The 20,931-nt window shown below is 40.2% G+C and overlaps 3 protein-coding genes across 3 annotated transcripts; 1 reads left to right on the top strand and 2 right to left on the bottom strand.

Moving 5' to 3' along the window:
- On the bottom strand, positions 1-6,334 carry f8a (coagulation factor VIII associated). The gene is made up of 12 exons (XM_085775919.1): positions 6,194-6,334; positions 5,711-5,757; positions 5,487-5,559; positions 4,148-4,307; positions 3,842-3,910; positions 3,613-3,733; positions 3,389-3,481; positions 3,079-3,143; positions 1,470-1,551; positions 1,280-1,326; positions 793-848; positions 1-675 (listed from the first exon to the last, which is right to left on the bottom strand). Exons 1-12 carry the CDS (start codon positions 6,250-6,252, stop codon positions 594-596), a joined length of 954 nt encoding a protein of 317 aa, XP_085632045.1. The 5' UTR covers positions 6,253-6,334; the 3' UTR covers positions 1-593.
- Positions 6,335-6,871: 537 nt separating this feature from the next.
- nfam1 (NFAT activating protein with ITAM motif 1) lies at positions 6,872-10,940 on the bottom strand. Its single transcript, XM_085791745.1, has 6 exons — positions 10,620-10,940; positions 9,971-10,240; positions 8,216-8,337; positions 7,349-7,474; positions 7,111-7,215; positions 6,872-7,019 (listed from the first exon to the last, which is right to left on the bottom strand). The coding sequence occupies exons 1-6, from the start codon at positions 10,711-10,713 to the stop codon at positions 6,957-6,959; spliced, it is 780 nt and encodes a 259-aa protein (XP_085647871.1). The 5' UTR covers positions 10,714-10,940; the 3' UTR covers positions 6,872-6,956.
- Positions 10,941-12,733: 1,793 nt separating this feature from the next.
- Positions 12,734-16,747, top strand: LOC146991633 (uncharacterized). Its single transcript, XM_085791729.1, has 4 exons — positions 12,734-13,039; positions 14,082-14,217; positions 14,550-14,679; positions 16,207-16,747. Exons 2-4 carry the CDS (start codon positions 14,103-14,105, stop codon positions 16,514-16,516), a joined length of 555 nt encoding a protein of 184 aa, XP_085647855.1. The 5' UTR covers positions 12,734-13,039; positions 14,082-14,102; the 3' UTR covers positions 16,517-16,747.
- The last annotated feature ends 4,184 nt before the right edge of the window (positions 16,748-20,931 follow it).

The following is a 20,931-nucleotide window of genomic DNA, read 5'->3' as shown; positions in this document are numbered from 1 at the left end:
TGTTTGAATTTATGTCTGTAGTTGGCTGCTATCCAAAGAAAAGTACATGCAACATGTACAAGTGAACATAAAATGAACCAGGGATGGAGGACAATGGTGTTTCATTTCACCATATCACAGAGCTATACAATAGAAGGTTTTGTTTGTAATTACATTGGAATAAAAGCCATATCATTTATTAATAAAACAAATTATAACACAAGGCATTCATGTTTCATATGTTCAACGGGTGTGAACACAAGAAGCAAAAACAGTCACTGTTACATAATAAATATGTATGAATGGGTCAAGCATTGTAGCCTTTACTTGACATGCCATTTTGCTGAAAAATTATTTGAAATTTAGTCTTAAGGTAGCATCCTGACAGAAACCTGGGTGATAAAGGACAACACACAAAACTAGACATTGCTAATAGATTTGGACTCATTTCTAAATCAACATGGCTTTGCTTAATAAGGGCAAAGTTTTATATTAAGTTACAACACCGAAGTTTTGAAAACACTTTCAGGCCTTACAACAGACCCAGTCAGAAACAGGAATGTTCCATTATATAAAGTATCGTTCCCAGAGGAAGTGAGTAAAACCGGACTGTGCTAAATGCCTTGGCCAGACGGTGTGATGCGCTCCTGAACCACCAGGTGGAGAAGGTGATTCTGCTCAGCTGTCAGAAGCGGCCTGAGGGGGAAGAAACCCGCAAATATATGCTAAATATGAACAATTAAGCCTGAAAAGCAGTAAAAATGTGGCTTAATTCTCATAACATCATGGAAATTAACATTTTCAAATGCTCACCACAGCTCAGTCTGAAGAGACTTGAGGGACTCTGTGTCTTTCTCCTGACACGCCATCTGCAAAACAGATTTGCTGTTAAAACACTGCACAAATAAAACCATAACCTTGACAAGTTCTCAGAGTCTTGTCAATGTTTATGCTCTCTTTTAACTACTCCAATTACATGGATCCAGTCTGTTCATCCAGAGCAAGTTGCTTCACAGAATCTTTTTTTATTAAGGGGATTAAGTCATGAATAAACATCAATCAGTGTCTAATAATATCAACTGCCTCACACTGAGGAAAATGGCTCATAACAAACACACGCACACACACATACACACCACTTAAAGCGCCACGAATAGAAAAAAAATCATTCCACTGGCAAACGAAGACAAACTCCACCACATTTATCATTGTCATGTGAGGGCCGTGATTTTTCCTGTACGAGTCAGGAAGGATCAGGAAATCCTGTGAACTGTGCATGTATGTGGATGACGAAACTCACCACGACTGACTGCAGGAGCAGGAAAACGTTCTCAGGCAGGAGGGTCACTGATAGAGAGGTCAAGGACCACATAAACATTACTTCAAACAAATCTCATTCACAAGGTTTATAATATACTTTTGTGAATTACACGTCACAAGAATACCTGTCATGTTTTCTCTACAGTCATTAAATATTGAGGTGTATTTACCTTGGCTGTGAGGGTCAAAGGACTCCCATGCATATCTCTCCAGGGTCTGTGCATGTTCTGGTAACAACTTCTGAGGTGGAGGCTGCACAGGAAAACAGCAAGGTCATTAATGTCTTGCTAAACAAGCAATCCAACATTTTTTTTTCTTGCAAGACTTATAGTAAGTAATTTACAGATGTGGAATAAAGAAGCAAAATAGTCAAACAATGCTGATACCAGGGTTTCCGCTACATGTAATTGATCGTGGCGCACCGCCACGGCAAAATAAAAGCCGCCACACCTTCAGAATGATGATTTTTTTTTTTTTTTTAATGTTAAAACAATGTAAAGCAGGTTTTCCACTAGGGGTTGCACAGACTAGTCCCCTGCTCCACAATGACGTTTTGAGCTTGACGTCGACTAGTCGCTGATCATGTAACAGTAGGCTACAGGAGTAGCAGCTTGAAACAACAGCTGAGTGCGCTGAATGAAAAAAATACGAGCGCAGTCAAGCTGGATAGAACGAGCGCGTACCAGACAGGAAGTCGGGCACAGAAAAGGCGAGAGAATCCGGTCAATTTTCAAAATAAAATAAATGATGATTAAGTTTGCTTGTCCGTCTATAAATATTTGTCAGTTGCGTCTGCACACAAGACACATCCATAGGCTACATACAGCGCTAGAGACAGACCTGTGTGTGTGGAAAACCGAGCAGCTACAGACAGGTCGATGTTTGACCGGCGTGGAGAAAGAGAGCAGGAGAAGCTGCCGCTGCCGCGGGCTGTGTGTCCGGGCTGCCGGCAATTAAAAAAAAAAAAAAAAAAACTCCGCTCATATCGACAGCTTTACGTCGCGCACAACAACAACAACAGCAGCAACCAACCAGGAAAAACTAAAACTGTGAGTGAAACTGTGACTGAGCAGGACTGTGATGGTGACGAGGCCTGTGTGTCGTTTTCCTCCCTAATTGTTTAATGAACAGTAGCTACAGTATTTTCTTTTGCACCTGTATAGGCTATGTAAAAAATAACAAAAAAAAACTGATTTACAGTTTGTTGTTTATAAAGCTGCTGTTCTGTGGACTAATTTCTGTGCGTGAGCTGTCAGTCAGTGAATACAGATTGTTGCAGAGCATTTCCCTCCTCCTGGGATTTTAGTTATGATGGGAAAAATATGAATGATGTCACCAGCGATCCGGTCGCGCCCCCCCCCCCCCGTCGATCAGACCACCCTTGCCGCCACTCTTTAAAAAAATCCTGGAGGAAACACTGGATACTTTTAACAAAAGTAATGAAATATTTTCTATTGCATTGCTGATGTGGAGGTGTTCATGCTTAAAATGTAACTGCACTCCACTCCACTCCAGCAATTCATCCCTTTCTTGACTGATGCATGTTTGACACTGAAATATTGGCAGGCATTCATGTTGCTGTGTTGTAAAACTACTTTGCACAGGGTTCACAATGTTTCATCACAACTGCATATAAAACCTGGTCCAAAACAAAGATTTATATAAATGAAGTGAATAATTACTGAACTAGTTTGATTTCTACTTTTTTTCCCCTTGTTGGGTGTGTATTTTCCCCTTAAATTACACAGGTACCATGATGTCAATGCATGGCATACTTACCTCAAGTAGCATCAGCAGTAGCACCCTGGAGATTTCACATTTTGCTACAATGTCCAGAAATGCACCTGGAGAATTTTAGGGGAAATGAAGACACAGAGGATTAATGCTGAGAACACATTATTCAACAGTTTTCCAGGCAGTCAGAGTATACAATCAAATGCAAGATTTTTAACTATAAAAATATTTTTGGTTAATTTTGTCTATGAGATATTGCATGCAGTTCCCATTTCACCAGGGACCCATTAAACATATTGTCCACACAAGTTGATTTTGAAAAGGACGGGTCTATAGATAGATGCTCCCCGCTCACCAACAGGGGTGCTGGTGCCTGGTAGCTGCAATCCTCTCTCCTGACACATCAGCTGCATCTCTGTGAACACCGACAGAGCTCCATCATAGTCACCTGAGAAAGAGAGGAGACAAGCTTGAACTACAGAAAATCAAATCAACTCATCTATATGTATACAGGCAGATTAAGAAAAATGAACAGTGATATATAATATATTCAGACGTGAATGGGAAGGCTGAACTCACGTGTGAGAATTTTACATGTGGCTATTTCCCCCATTGATAGCAACGCTTCAATCGGTGTCTGTGTCTGCAACTCTGCAGCCCTCTGATAATGAACAATTGCCTCTCCTGGTCTGTTCATCTCCTATTGGTGACAAGAGGAAGAGCTGAGATTAATACATTAAATATGCACACAAAAAAAACCATGACCATATGGGACTTCAGAGATTGAAGCTGTGATCAAGAGTTTTACCTTGAGTGCGTTGCCAAGTTCTAAACACAGGCTGGCTGCCATCACAGGCTGGTTCATCTCAATATACACCTGTAAGCCATTTATACATCTGCATTAAAGTACTGTCTCTATAGCAATGTGGTCACACTTCAGGAATGCATTTGAAAATCTATTCTGGAAATCTTTAATCCATTCATTAATCCACAAACCTACAGGACACAACTGCTACAGAATTCATTTAATGTAGTCATTTTCCAGATATTTTCACAGCACAACTAATGCTGTGCGAACTAAAAATATAATCAGACACTAGGAATCGTTCTGCACCTTGATTGCAAAGCTGTAACAGTTGAGCGCAGCCTGAAGGTGCTCATCAAAGCCCGGGGCCTGCAGGGCTCTGTTCTCCTTCTCAGATGAAAGGAAGAGGCGAGCGGCATCAGTTAATGCCAAAGCCTCACCAGGAGCGTTAAAGAGAGTCTGCTCACACCTGCAGACAAGACATTCAGGATGTGTAAGAACAACAGATGCACTGGTGAACATGTCAGCAGTAAACATGTCATCTCTGTGAATAATACAGGCACCCTCTGGACCAATTAGCAACCTCTCTGTCACCCTGCTGTGGTTTATAGTGAGGCACAACAATTACAAGAGAAGACGAATCACTCACTGGAGTGCAACTTTGTAGGATGATCTAAATACCGTAGTTATTAAATGTTTAACATTACAATGCAACAGTCTGCTGAAAACAACCCCTGTTTAACCTTGTGCTTGTACAAATCAAACTTTTTTTTTTTATTATTTGATTAATAGTTCATGATGAGGTTGTTGTGAAACACTCTAAACCCCCTCGACTTTGAGCACACTACACGACCAGGAGTATGCGACAACATGAACAATATAAACCCATGTGGTGTGCTGAAACTCTTAATCATCCCAACCCAGTGGCATTAATGAGTTGCGTTTAGATGTATTGCATTCACTGGAAAAGAGTAATTTTTTGTTTTGTTTTTCTGAGTAATTTTTTTTAACTGTGAATGCAATATGCTTCCGTACTCTTACAGCCTCCACTGCTCTGGGAAGATTTTCTACTAGATACTGGACTCTGGCAGGCAGCAGGGTTTGGTCCCACTCAGCCACATGAGCAGTGATGAGTTTGGCCACTGGCCAGAGCATTGTGGGTTTGAGGTCAAGTTGCTGTGCAACCTAATAAAGTTCTTCCACAGCAAGCAGGGAAAACTGATTCTTTACGGACGTTGATATATGCATGGCAGCAAATACAGGAAGAGCCTTTTGTTAAATTGCTCCCACAAAGTTGGAAGCAGACTATTGTTTAAAAATGTTGTTATGTGCTATGGCATGAAAGAAGCCTAGAACAGGAGGGAGCAGTGGGGGCAAAGTCATAAATAAAGCAGAGAAAGACTCTTGGTTAATTGAAAAAGGGTTTGCAAACTGTGATATCTGTCATATTGACCTAGTAGTGCAAACTTTAGCACATGTCCATTAATGTTACATCTAATTTTATATATTTTTTAACTTCATGAAATTAAGTTTATCAGTATGTCAACACTGAGAGTACACTTAAAATTTCTATTTACTTGAGTTTTATTTGTCGAAAGACAAGTCAACATAATAATTTGCCCAGAGGTACATGAGTGTGACATCTCACCGAGCCATGGCCAGGTTACAGAAGGCGGCATACTGCAGACAGTCCTGCTGCTTTAGCTCCTTGGCTAACTGACCTGAGAGGACAGGAAGAAAGCCACATGAGTGCAAGCTGACAGGACATAGCTTAATGACACACATCCTCCTACTAACACGGTGGAGCAATAGAAAAGGAGGCTGAACTGTCATTTTTGACGCATGACAGCAGGTTAGGAAACTGACACTTACCAAACTGCTCGCTTGCCTCCGCTACATTGGGCTTCCGGAGAAAACGTCTGCGACAAACAATTGCAACACTGTCAGTTCTTCTAAAAGTTTTCCAACTACCCACTTATCACATAAACATTAATCAAATTGAGTCAAATATATTCGAGCTAAAGAGAAAGAGGCATCTTGGGCAGCTGGACCATATCTTTAGCTGACTAGCATTGACGATGTTTAGCTGCCAAATAACGTGGTAACATCTTCTTTAACTCCATCTCACGAGCATCGAGTAAATAATCAAATACTAACGTTATATCAACACGATAAACGCGTCAACATAAACACAAATGCATTAAATACACGACGCTGACACCAATGATAGGCTAGCAGTTAGCAGTTAGCTTAGCTTGTTAACGCTGGCTGTATGGATCATCTAACATCAACGCCAGGCTAACGCCCGACATTGTCGCCTCTTTCAAAGTGAAATAATGCGATTAAAAGCCTTACTTTTTCAGTTTATTTGACACAGCGCGGTATCTTGCCAGAAAATCGCCCTCTGCAGCCATTGTCAATGTAGCAAAACCTGAGCAAAACAAACCAAAATCTTAAACCCGGAAGTCCGACGAGGAGCAGCGCTGCCATTGGCTCGTAGAATTAAGACCTCGCAATTTCATTGGTCCTCGTGAGCAAAAGTGTAGCTCATATGGCAGGGAAACCTTTTTACAGTCTATGAGGGAAACGCACACGTACTAGTACAATGCATGGTACAATGAGTGACAGAAATCATGTTTTCAAGCCGGAAAAAGTTTGTAATTAAATATTTATTTATTTATTTAAATCACTGCAGTTGTACAGAGACAAAACTAGAGAATTGCATTTGTTGTGCACATTAGTACAATTCACACAGTTCATCATAACCCTCCCTACAGTATACAACAGGTAGAGTTATCCCTATAGTGCACAGGCACAACACTGTAATGCTGCTTAAATGATAATATCATAACATTAATACAAATGTATGGCACATTGTAATGTAACACTGATTGATAGAGGCTATTTTACCTACACAACAGGTAATTTTGTACCAATACTAACACTAATATTTTGTACACTGGTAGCTTTCATTCAGAAAGACAATCTAACAGAATAGCTTACATTGTGTTTTTCAAATAAGCTTCTAAATAATCTGACAATGACACAGCAAAGCAATAGGATGATCTTGGCTACTGATATAAATATCACAGTCTGGGTAAATAAATTTGTTTATGACTCAAAAGTTCTCATAGACTGACTCAAACACGCCTTCTTCTTGGTGTTGTGTTGTTTGCTCTGTCTGTGGAGGAAATAGAGAGCAGGTTACAAACTGGATGTGTTCCCCTAATGACGACAGAAAATGTGACTAAATATCTGAAGTTCACACTGACTGTTTTTGGGGGCTGGTTCTTCTTAGGCTTCTGTTGGTCTGAGTCTCTGTTGGCAGCTGAGCGGTCCAGCACATCATAAATGGACCTGGGCCGAGGCTCCAGACTCTGAGAAAGTATGAAAATGAACAGATGAGTAGGCTACAATGCAGGGACGCTTGAGATCGAAATGACATGGTGCAATATATTTCAAATGAAATGTGTTTCGTGTGTACACACTGATAAGTACAAAGGTGCTTACAGCATAGACAGATGCAGACGAAGCCGGCGTCACTTCTTTGTTGTCTTCCCTTGTCTCTTTCGGCTTCCTTTCCTCTCTCTTCTGCTTTTGTTTTCCTCTTGTTTCATCACATTCATTCTGTTGTTTCTAAAAACAAGACCACACATCAAAAACACAGAACACTGACATGAACCGGATGCATTTATCTCACAGTATCTCTCTCCTTTTTTGTGTCTTTTGAGCTATTTTTCACCACTTGCACCTAATAATCTGACAGGATAACAGCAAAGGGCCTTTAGACTTCAGCCATGACAACACCACAAACTGAGAACATGAGGTAACAGTGATTTTCCACTGCCTCGCAGAGGCCATGGTTACTTAGAAAGACAAAGTAGTTCTTGTTCCAGAGATAGGACTCTGTTTAAGAGTCCAGCCCAGTTTTCCAGTCATTATAGTGTACGATCAACAGTGACAAAGGCAGTGCTATGAGATTAAAAAGAGCTGAACTTTCTCCTGATATGATATGTGCAGGACTCACATAACATTTCATTAGATAAGTTTAGTATCTTAAGCTGAGCCATGAAGTAGCTGAGTTATTTACATGATTGATTATTTATATTATTTATTTCATTTATATTATATTTATAATTATGCAACATAATAAAATGTCATCACTGTCCTAAATCTTAGGGTGACATCTTGTTTTGTCCAACAAGATTTTAAATTTAGGAATAATGTAAATCCTTAAATGATCAGCAGTAGCCAATTAGTTGCCGATTCATTTTGCGTATAGACCTTCTGAAGATTGTAAAGGAAATAAAGTAATATGCCTTTTTAAAAAAAGGGGGAAAAAGTAATATGCTTAGTAATGTGCAAGGCGCATCTTACTGGAAGTCCTCTGAAGACATACACTGATCCAAGCAAGCTGAAAACCAGCAGCACACCAGTGAAGACGGCCAGTATGATGAATTCTGTGTAATCCAACATCACAGGATCTTTGTAGCCATCATCTGGAAAACACACACCGATCAGTGTCTCTGTCAGGAATGCTCCATAACTGGACAGCAGAGGTAGACTAAGAAATCTATCTAACCCTGCAGCAACAAATCCATTGGCTTAAGTTGTCCAAGATCAACATACTTTTTGCACGTGTTTTAATCAACTGGATAATTTGTCAGCATCAGTATTAGTCTATTAAGTCCCGTGCTAAATTAACATAGTCACAAAATGATTCAAAGGTTGAGAAAGAAAAACATACGTCTCCACGACACAAAATTATGTTTATTTGTTCAGATTTTTCTCAGGGGTTTTTCTTGGGAAATACTGGCTGCTTTGGTTCACTGCCCATGTCCGTACTAACAAGGAAGACCACTGGAGACTGACTGATTGCACAGCCTGCCCTTTGTTGGCCTGCTGATGCTCACAGAGCAACCAATAGCTTGCTCACTAGCAAATCTAATCAGCTTACAACTTTATCTAGCAATTTAAATGTCAGACGGCACTTTTTTGTTGTTTGTGTCAATAACCTATACGTACCAACACTGTCTCCTGGAATTCATGTTTGTACTAATATGCAAACTGCACAAAACATATTTGTGATCAGATGTTGTTGTTGTTTTTTTGTATCTCATTGTGAGGAAATGTTCTTAATTTGCATATTTAGCAAGTGACAAATATGTTCTGTGAAAATATTCAGAGAAAACATATTCATTTCATGTCTTGAGAAGACGTCAGACAGAATATTTACATTGAACCAAACATACATTTATTAAACCCAACTGGACTGGTCATTTTTCAGAGGAAAATGTTTTATTTTCACTCCACATGTTACCAGTTTTTTTTTTCTCTGAAGATTAAGATTAGAAATAAATTAGATATACTATAAACTCAATATTCAGCATTGGAAGTAGAATCAGAAAATGTCATTACATGTCATATGTCCTTTAGAAATCTAATTTAAGAAGAAGTTAAAATGAAAAATGTAAATGGGAGAAAGCCCATGCCAACACAGGGATGGACTGGGCCCAGTGGGGCAGTAGGGCAGGGTCTGTACTGAGCCCCTGTCTGGCTCTGTGTAAACCTCTGACAGTAACCACCTGCCACCCTCAAAAGCTTATAGATGTTAGCCAAGATGGCCCAGATGGGGCTGATCCCAATGACGTGCAAGACAGGCAAAAACATGGTCTCTCCATCCAGATCTCTTCTTTTTGTTTTTTAGACCCAGCAGAGAGATGAGACATTTTACCATGGCTGCATCCACCTATGGAGGCTTGGACTTAGTAAGTCTGCCAGCAGAAGGCTTTGCTCACTTTTTGTTCAAGTGTAAGTATCACCACAAATCAGTCCTCTTAAATATTGTTACTTTTAACTTGTCACTTGTAACTTAGAAACAAGTTAAAAAGGTTGAGACACAATGATGAATACTTAAACTCTATGAGTGGCTCCACAGTCATTAGCGTTGCCTATAGCAATCTTGTTTGAACACCACGCCATGTCATAACCTTTAATTTGAAAATCTAAAACCTGTCAAGAACTGATGTATCACAATATTTTTCTAGTTGCAAAACTTCACTGTTACTTCACTGCTTTAAAATTTCTTTTCAGTTTCATTTTTCATTCTTGCTCTCCTCTTATGTCACCCACCTCTGACCCGAAGAAACCAGTACACCCTTGAGCTTTGATACTGGCAGTAGTATTCTCCAGAACCATTCAGACGTCTAAGTTGCAATTCCAGTGGAATAGTTTCAGTCTTCTCAGTCGTTGCCTGGATGTCACAGCTATATATCTCCATGTTGTGAGGATTGAAACAGGTCATTGTGTCTTTAGGTGTGTTTTTTTCTTTTGTCACATTACATTTAATGGTGAGCTCTTCGCCTGCAAGGGCCACAAAGACAGGAGTGTCCAGGAATAACCCTGTGAGGGGACATAACATACAGGTCAATATTATCTTTGTTTAGCAATCTGTCAATCAAAAGAACATTGATCAAATGGATGGACAGAATAATTATTTAAAAGCATGACTTTTTCAATTTGCTGTATTTGTCTCTACACTTGGCTTATAGATTTAGAATCTATCAATTTAACTTTATTTTTCAGTCTTTTTTTTACATCACTAGGCAGAAATCTAAACTAGGCCTAAATATTTGACAATGAAAATAAACAAACTGATTATAAAGCTAAAGAAACACATATTTGGACTACTGTGCGACAGTTTATGAGCACAAGTGCAACATGTCATACAAGTCAGTCAGATAGACAGTAGGCTATGTCAGTCCAAAATTGGATGGCTTACGTTGTGACACCGCTCCTGAACACCCATAGGCGAGTAAAAACACAAACGTCCAGGTCAGCATGAAGAACAGTCGACACAATCTTTGAGATTCCATTTCACTGAGGAGTGTTCGTTGTCTTCTTCTACAAGTTTGCTTCGTCTGTCAACTCAAAGTTGGATTTCCTCTTTCTAGCAAAAGGCACTTCCTCAAAATCTGAGTCCACTGGATTGTGACAATTTGGGGAAACTAAAAGAAGCCAGAGCACAACCAAAAATGTTTGAGTGATGAAATTTAAGATTACAGTGTGCACACCATTGGGGGTAAATCCAGAAGTAGCTAAAGGAAAGGTACAAAAACAGCATTAAGAGGGTGTGTTTTTGATTGCAATACTTTTGTGACATCAGGCTTGAGATGTGAGGTGAAGTGCAATGTTGGCTTTTTACCACAGAGAGACAGTGTTGGGGAAATAGGAGTGTGAGCCACAAGCACACTCGTCGTCATGTGTTTTTTTTAAAGACAGAAGAAGCAAAAGACTCAAGCAGGGAGGGAGAAAGCATTGTGTGAATGTGTGTGTGCGTGCACACACATGCGTGCTCGCCGCTGGAATTCAGCTGAAGGTGACAAATTGCCTGTTGTTAATGTGAAGCAGCTGTAGCTTGTGGTGTGACTTCTTCACCGCAGTAACTCTGCCAGGAGAGACGCACAGATGTTGAAGCGCAGCGGTTATCATTATTTAACCCCATTTGTCTGTCTGTTTTCCTTTTTGCCTTTACGCCTCCTCCCTCCTCCCTCCTCCCTGCCTCCTCACTTGACGTTTTCACCATTTTCTTTCTGGCTGCATTGATGGCCAACTCTTACCTCACCTTAGCCACAGCATGAAAACAGACACAGAGACAGAGAGAGAGAGAGAGAGAGAGAGGGAGAGAGGGAGGGGGAGAGTTGGAATAACATCTGGATGCCAGTCAATACAGAATAATTCATTCCATTTTTTAAAGTCCCGTCTCCTCCACTTCTTATCTCCACTCTTTCCTGGGGAGTAAAGTATCCAAATCCTTACTGACGATAAAAACAAATAGATTAGCACTCAACAGATTTTCAGATCCTCCTTAATGTTCTTACAAATCTAACCCTAATAAAAATGTTTCTTTCAGATAGAGGGACTGAAACAAAAAAAACAGGTTGTTTTAGTGGAGGGCAACTTTTCAGCAGCAAACTTTGCTTAAATACATCCATTTAAAGTTGTGACACATTCATGTCAACTGCTGGGTAACATAATAATAATACAGCATGTTGAGCCTATATATATTTTATTAATAATCTGAATCTTAACAATAACTAAAGCCTAAACCCAAATAAATATAGGGGGGAAATACAAGTAATTGTCTTTTTTAATTGCCTTCCACCACTGCCCAAAAGCATATTAAATATCAACATTTAAAAGTACCAGTAACAACAGTAAAGCCATTTAGGTCCATCTTAAATGAATCAATAATGTCTTACAGCCACATTAACATAATGTAAAAGTGGCAGTGTATATTGTTTTGTATAGTTGTGCTGACAGCATTTAATGTTATTGATGGAAGAGCTAACTACGTTTTTTTTTTTGTGTTATAGAACAACATGCACATGTCACACTTTTACAAACATTAACCAAGAAATCAAACAAAGTTGTTGCATGTAAACTCTGATCTGCAGTGTGACTACAGCTTTCACATAAATGTAGTGAAATTATTTGTATGATAAGATACGATATCTGCGATGCTGAAGTAGTAACATCATTTCAAAGAAGCAGAACTTTCACCTGCAGAAGCTAAAAAGAAGTGAGTGCTGTTAGTGGAGGGTGTGTCGAGGCTCTGATCTGCAGTGCTTTAGTGAGGGTAAAGGGCATGTGGTAGGAGGCAGAGACAGATGAAAAAGGTCCATAACTCAAGTTTTGAGAAGACAGTACATTACTTTAGAAACTTGATCCTGCAGCACAGAGTGCATACCCTAACACACATACCTGTCTGATCTCTAAAGAAGAAGGGTGAAGAGGAGGAAAGACAAAAAATATGGTCATTTATATGAAATAAGAGGATGTGCCACACATCTGGCAGCAGCTGGATGTCCTTGTGTGTGAAAGAAAGAGAAGAGTGGGAGTTGGGTTTGTGTTGGGGGATTATAAAAGTACAACTGCGGCTCTCCACAAATGAAGAGTTTTCAAAGCCCCTCTGCCCGGCCGGACCTGCTAAACCCTCTTCATAATTAGATTACAGCTGTGAGCCGAGGGTGGAGAGAGCATCAGAAAAAATAAGAGAGAGAGGGGAGGAAATAAGGAAAAGAGCAGGGCAGTGACAGAGTGGAGAGGCGAGGGAAGAGGAGGCATCTGCTATTCAAACTACCTCTGCGGAGGATTTCCTGCTGAGACTTTGAAGCATCACCATCATCATCATCACAACTTGTGAGTATCATCTAATTTGCTCCATTTCTCTGTTTCCAGCTTGTGATACTTTCACGAGTGTCGTGTTGGTCTGCACAGTAAAAAGTGTAGTCACTGCACCACAAACACCACCATGAACCTCAGAGCAAAGGGACTCTCTGGTTTGTCGTTTAATTTTCCAGTTGTTGTTGATGTGTTTTACCAGATGTGAAACAAGCTGTTCAGGATTATTGTTTGGCTCATTTTTGACGTCGTCTTTGATCATGCTCCAAATTCTTAGACTCTGAAAACATGTATAATACCTCCACGGTGACTCATTGGCTTATAATTCTTATTGTCATATGGACACAATCCTGCTTTTTTCTATAGCTGTCCTCTTTTCTCTGTCTCCCCTCTTTCATTTAATCAGTTTGCCTTCAAACGTAGTCAGTGGGAGTCATGGGATTGGAGTAAGGAAAAATATGTAAGTTGCTTTATTTTGCTAGATTGGATTGTAGTCACTTATAGCATGACAAAGACAAAAAGGCTGTTTCCTTCAAATCCTCTCTGAGAGTAACTGGAAGCTAAACAGATCTCAAGAGTTTTAGTATCAGTCCCTTGATTGTGAAGTGTCTTAGTAATCGAAGTGTTTATTCATTAATGGATGACTCCTGATGACCCCTATTCAAGCAAAAGTAGAAACACCACGATGTAAAGTCTAACTGTCTAAGTAAAAGTCTAACTTATACTTTTGATACTTGTTGCTGTTACTACTCCAGTACTTGTACTTTACATAATATCAATATGGCGTGTGGTGTTGCCTGTGAATCAATTTGTAAACTGAATTTTGTGCAAAAATAAGCCAATAGGTCATATGTGCAGGTTATTATAGCCCATAGTTATGTGTTGTTGTTGTTGTTGTTGTTGTTGTTAGGCAACATCTAGTGCAGCAACAATCACTTCTTTTATTTCCATGTCACTGACGCACTGGTTCATCTCTTTGCAAGTTAAAATAAAAGTTTGCCTGTACACTTTCACCAGAGGGCACATTTAAGTTTGTTTCGCCTCTTTTCTTCTTTTAAAGGGGGGCGTGTGTCTGCTCGTCATGGCCCCTCCTTCTCTGTTGGTGTTGCTGATGGTGGTTGCCATAGTAACTGGGGCCAGAGCTGCCAGCGAGGAGAATGAACTGGATTATGGGTACTGGAACTACAGAGAAGGAGGTAAATCATGAACCGCTGTTTGATCCCCAATGTTTGAGAGATAAGGGGCCTGGAAATCGCTGAGTGGCAAAATGTCTGAAGTTTGGAATTCTAAGAACAATTTCTCGGTGAAGTTGAAGTTGCGATTTAAAACAAACTTACAGATGAGATGTGTTTGGAAGTTAAAATAATTACAGTATGGTTCTCTCTCTGCCCTAAAAACACACACTGCTTACATCTGAATGAACAAACAGTGTTTATGTCAGCTGCCGGCCCTGCTGATTTGTATGACTCATTCAGGCTCTTTTTCTTTCTTTTTATTTGTTAATCAAAGCCTGATGTTTTGGTTTCAGCCGACAGTGTGAATGTGGCCTCGGTGCGCAGCGTAACCAGAGTTTTAGACACCTGGGGAAAACGCATCTTCAATGAGATCAAGACGTTTCTGCACTCACAGCCCAGCGCGCTGCTGCCAGACTACTCCAGGTAACTTTAAATACTTACAGCTCTCATTCTAACATCTCCCATGCTGTATGAGCAGCTTTCGTTTGATTCACGGTGCTACGCCACCTCCTCAAAGAGACGTCTGTGACATTTACATTATTTAATGTATCATGACCTGTCAGTTGGCAATTAGGTATCACAGATCTTTTTTTTACACCCTTGTGACCCAGTCTTTTTTCAGACTCCTCACCGATACTGAGCCGACCTATCGAAGATGCTTGTGTCATTTCCTCTACTTTTATGACAACTCCCCCCCCCCCCTCCATTCATCCATATTTTAGCTGTCTTCTTATCTCATCTTGTGTTTACTGGCACAAATCTGCCCAGCAGTCTGCCATATTTTAGTAAGAGTCTTGCAAGTCAAGTTTGGTTGAGGATACAGAGGTCATGTCCTCAGTAATGTGTCTGGGTGTTGTGGGTTATAAATTAGAGATGCATCATCATCCTAATACCAATGAGTACTATCTGCAGAAACCAAGCGCCAATCCAAGATTAGTGCTAGTTCATGGGAATCATCTCAGTGTGAGGTAACATGAGGCTGGGGATGCTGTGCTGAAATAAAAACTGAGCCTGCAACTGGCTGTGACTGTATGTGTGTTACTGATATTAGACATGAACAAAGAAACTGTGCTTGGACTGCTGCTGCACCAGCTTCAGTGACCCAAAGAGGTGTTTACATTTCATCATCACACATCACACACAAATTACACATGATGGGTTATTTAAGGCTGAGTCACAAAAAAAACTGAAGATCACAGAAAAACACAGGCTCAGACAACAATCTCACCGCAAGGTCCATTTAGTCTTGGAGCTTTTTGATCATATCACAAATCATGATCATCATCGGCAGAAGCAGTCAAGACAGTTGCCATGGAGTTGTGGACGTAGCAAATTTAAAGCAATAGTTCAACATTGTGGGAAATAGGCCAACACCTACTCACTCTCTTGCTGCGACTTTAAAGACTGATACCACTGTTATTTGTGTCCATATGAAGTGACAGCAGGCAGAAGGTTAACACAACGCAGCACAAAGAATAGCCTAGGCTAAATAATTAGACCTTTTGGCACCTTTACAGCCTGCAAATAGACTCCGTGTGTCTCAATGACAGTGAAAACAAGATGTTGTAAAAATGATGGTCCCGCAGCTAAATGAACATGTTATGTTTTCCATTTGTTCCCAGCTGTTGAAACATTATTTTCAGATGACATAGCTGTGTCCTGCAATGAATTAGGCCTACAGAGTGAGCACTTTGGCACAGAGCCCTAAAGTTCATAAAGTGGCTTCAAAGAGATGCAGACATTAGTTAGTTAGGTATGACTTCCGGTAAGTTTGTGTGTTTTGTGCCTCGTGGGTGGGAGTTTGGGACCCTAAAACTAGCTTCAAGTCAGTTACCAGTGCCCCGGTGTCTCATAATCCGGTCCACGCCCACGCTCACGCCCGCATCACGTTGACGGCTGTCCTGTTGTAGTGATAAACTCGAGCCTGAGCCTCCTGTGTTCGTCCTGCAGGGTGCGCCCTCTGTCCGAGTCCGTCAACGACCTGTTCAGAGAAGTCTCCCTGCTGCGCCGGCGCATCACCGAGCTCTCTCATCGCCTAGCAACGCTGGAACCGTTCCTCCGTCACCACGGCTACCGGGGGGAGCGGGAGGAGGGGGAGGAGGCGGCCCTCGCGCCTCGCAGCCTGAGCGGAGAGGTGGCGAGTCTGGCCCGCTACACCCCCAGGACCAGCCCGCCCAGGGGCAGCCGGGTGGTGAGGAGGAGACGGGTCAGAGTCCTGAAGAAGGCAGGGGGGATGAAGCTGCTCCAGAGTGACACATAGAGAAGGAGGGAGGGACATGAAGGGGGAGAAAGTTTTTGTGAGAAGAAGGTGCTTTACCTATGTTAGCTATATTATGGAATGTGTAATATCCATCTATGAACTGTAGATTTAATTTTTTGAGGAAAAATATCATGAGATGGGCCTTGTTGTGTGCAGGAACCATCATGCATAATGGTTTGTAATAATCAAAAGATAACTCATATCTTGTGTAATAAACTCTGGTGATTATCAGTCTGTCTTTGTTGAACTGTTCATGTCAGTTTGAGGTCAAGACAAGGCACGCCTCAACACTGCTGTTATTATGTGATGTACCTAAGTCTTCCTTTCCTATTTTTTTCTTCTCATTTATTGACATGTAAACAAAAATTAAGATTTTAATTGAATTTAGCCTGACTTGGTTGGTTGTTGGTCTGACCAAAATGAGTGATATGAGCACTGTGCTTCCAGAACGACAGATGGTTTTAAAAAGTGAATATAGCCTAACTCTGCTGTTATGGGGGCACTGTCAAAGCAGACTTTAAAAACAGTGACAAATAAAACGGCAAAAAAAAAAATCTTCCAAGCCATTGCAGATAGCCTACCTACCTAAAGGTGTTTTTTTTTATTGTAAATGATTGGAGAAAAAAATCCAAAGAAAAATTAGAAAATCATTACAATTATAGCGTGTGTGCCATTGTAAGCTACACATGCAAAGATAAAATGCTGCATAAATAAAGAAAAAAAAAGTTTCAAATGGAAATTTCATTCATGGAAATTCATCTTGAGGTCAAAAATAAAATCAATACTTTGAACAGGACTGTCTAGCTATGTTTTTTAATACCAATGAGACTAGGGTTCTTTGGAAATAACAGACCTAAAACTGTCACAAGAATATATCCTACCTAGAGTTTATCTTAAGTTAATGAGACTTCAAGCTAGTTGCATTAAAAAATAAGTGACATAATTATTGTGTTAAATTTCAGACGTCCACCTGGCCTCTATGTCCTTAACTACACCCAGTAAGTGGAGGATGCCATGTTTATGCCACAGGGTGTCAGTGCTCACCTGCTGCCACAATCAGACGAGACATTACTCTGATTTATGGAGGTTTGATCTTTTGTTTTTTGCTCAGCTGAAGTCAGGCACAGTCCTCGTGTGCCCAGCAGGGGGTGCCTATTATCTGCTAACATAATTATACTGTTTGTTTGCAGATGATGATCATATGTGTGTGTGTGTGTGTGTGTGTGTGTGTGTGTGTGTGTGCGCATGCTGTGGGCACAGGCATAGAACTTTATGGCTTCATTAAAACTTTGCCAAGTGTTTCTACAGCAACCAGCTTCTCTCCTCTTCTACAACTCTGCTCATCATCCACACCACACACTGCAGTGTGGCATGTCCCTCCTCTTTTTTTGTTTCTTCACACTTTCACTCATTTCCAGCCTGCGTCTACTCTGCACACTCACCACTTGTCAATTCCCCTTTTGTTTCCCTGTGATTCTCCTGCATGCGTTTCATCTCCCACCCTCCCCCTTGTTTCATACTGTAATCTGTGCATCAACCACACCATCACCCCTCCTCCGCTTCCTCTCCTCTATTTCTCTCCCTTCTTCTCTTTTTCTCTCCTCTCTACACTGCTATGTGTGGGCGTTAAGCTCAGGCTGTACTTTCCATTTTGGTATTGTATTGTCAATGCATTGTTGCATCCAATCCAGTTAAGATGCTGTGGGAATACTGTATAAATCTCTCTCTCTTTCCGTCTCTATTTCTACCCCCCTCCCTTCCTCCCCAAACCTATCTCCTCCTTCCCCGTCTCTGGAAAAAGAGCCAGTTGCTAGGTAACAGTTAATTGTCAAGAAGTAGTTACATGTGTTGCAATGCATCCGGAGGTTGTTGGGTTGGTGCAGGGAGTGAACGGCTAGGCAGAATAGATGGCTAAAAGAGAGAGAGAGAAGAGTGGAGAGCGGTGAGTGGATTTTTAGATAAAGGAGTTAAAACTGATTAAAAGATTATTTCTGCAGCCTCACCTTGCTCTGTGTCGGCATCCACGAACACAGATGTTAAAATTCTCCCACCAAAAATATATACATGAGGGAGCGGTGCATTTTCAAACCTGCTGGTTTCTTTAAATAACTCCTGTTGCTGGACAAGGCTTAAAGAGAGAGTCTGAGGAGTGAGGGGGAGTGAGGTTTTGGAGGAGAGGGGGGGACTTTGATCTTGGCTGCTCTGTGCAGTTTGCATCACTTCTCATTTCCCTCAATATATCTCTCATTATTGTTTTTCCCCCCTTCTCCCTCTCACTGCACCTTTTTATTCTCTCGCCTCTCGAGTCTACAAAAACACTTGTCCAACACGGTGAGTAACATCAATCTTGTACAATGAGATTGATGTTTATGAAAAGGATGAGAGGAACAAAAACAGATGTAGCAGAAGATGACGTGCAGCAGACATTATCTCTGATCCACTGATGACCTGTGGGACATAACAATATGATCTGTTACAACATGAACCCAGTGTATTTGAATGTCAAATATAAATGGGTCACGCATGAAAGAAGTTTTTATTGCCGACTGCCAACCTGTGGACACAACAAATCATAAAAACAAACAGCTTGAGGGAAATAGAAGAATAAGACAAACACATGTGTGAGTTCTTATTTTTTATTAATACTCAACACTTTTATTCCAAAGAGACAGAAGAATAATATTTCTCAGCACTTATTTTCACATTGACTGTGTTTAATCTCATTTTCAATATTACTAAATATTCAATCAAATTTGAAATACTCTCTTCACACAAGTAATTTCTCTCCATACAAAAAATGTGAGGGTGAACTAGATTTTTGTCATATGTACATTTTCACAATCTGTACAGGTCAGGGATGGATATGTTTGTCCTTCTGTGGTAAAACATAAGAACAGAAGATGTGGCCAAATAGGGAAAAACAACTGAGGCTACCTGTGTAAATATGCAATAGATAATCTATTGTGCTTTCTGTGTACCAATTAATAATGGAGCTTTACAATTTTTCCCTTGGGAAAAACAACTGCCTAAGACGGTCTTTGACCAAATCAAAAACAATAAAGACAGAATCAACAAACCTTAAACGTGCACGTCATGTCTAATAATGAATGATTGCACATATCCTGGCTCGAAGTCATTACAAAAGCAATTTTGCAAGGGGACCTACGAATCAATGATTTATCCCAAATAGATCTATTCTCTGCTGTTTTGTACAGTTTTTATCAAAAGTCCATGAGCGTGAGGTAAAGTATTTACATACACATTCTATATTACATGTACAATAAACAGTTACATCTCACACACACTCTGTCTCTCTTCCATATGAGCACACACAGAGGTAATCAAGCGTATGTATTCAGGCACATACAATAACCGAAAATAATGAAACGTACCAAGAAATAATCGAAGAAAAAGAAATAAATTAAATAAAAAAAAGGCTTCTTCAGTGATGAATGAATGTATTAAGACCTCAACCTTGTTAAAAAGCATTTACACAAACTATCAAGAAAATCGATCTTTGTATAATATTAACAATAAAAAACGTTTTCTATCCTTGTGAAACTCTTTAATCAATTTAGCCATATTTATTTCAGTATAATCAAAATTTAGACTATTAGATTTGTGTCTTCTCTTGCACAAACAAGCACACACGCGCACACACACTTACAGTACTACATGGATCATCAGTACCAATGAAATTGATAAAACTCCAAAAAACGTTCAGAAACACCCATTTTCTTGGGCTAAAGGTTTAAAGTTAAAAAAAAAACTGAAAGAAAGAAACTAAGAGTATACATGCAAGTCCTTACAAATGCCTTAATATCATACATACTGACTTGTCAACCAAGAGAAGGAAAGTCTTGAAGTTTTGACTGGGATGTACAACAAACTAAATGTTAGATCCATTCAGTCAGATTGTGCTTATAACAATTTGGTTTGGCAAGATGATTTAAAGACAAGATTAAATGATAATAAATAACTGAAAATAGACAGTATAGTTGTCTTTAATAGTAAAATTGTATTGTTAATGGTGAGAGCTGTAAATTAGAGAAAACATACAGTAGCTTATTCTTGTCATTATAGTGTCAGCAGAGATGACCTGCGTGTCTGATGCCGTGGACCTGGGAGCCGACTATTGATGAATAATAACTCAACACAACTAATACTAGTTGTTTTTAGGACACCGTTTACTGTCTCCTGCCTTCCTCTTCATTCCTATTCTCCACAAACAGTTTCCTTTTGACACAATCCACACAGGACCTTGGACCTGAGGGCAAATTCCCTCCTTAATCAAAATCTCAGCATGTGAAAGAGATTATGGCCCACTGGAGGGAGAAATCAAGGTTACATTACATACTGTGATGTTCCTGTGTGGTGAAAATGTGAGTTTGAGCAACATGGTGAACAATGATGAC

Source organism: Trachurus japonicus, chromosome 1 (assembly GCF_045865225.1).
Source record: "Trachurus japonicus isolate A0001 chromosome 1, Traja_1.0".
Taxonomy (NCBI): Eukaryota; Metazoa; Chordata; class Actinopteri; order Carangiformes; family Carangidae; genus Trachurus; species Trachurus japonicus.
Note: the sequence above shows the minus strand (reverse complement) of the source record. Positions and strands in the feature narration are given on the sequence as shown.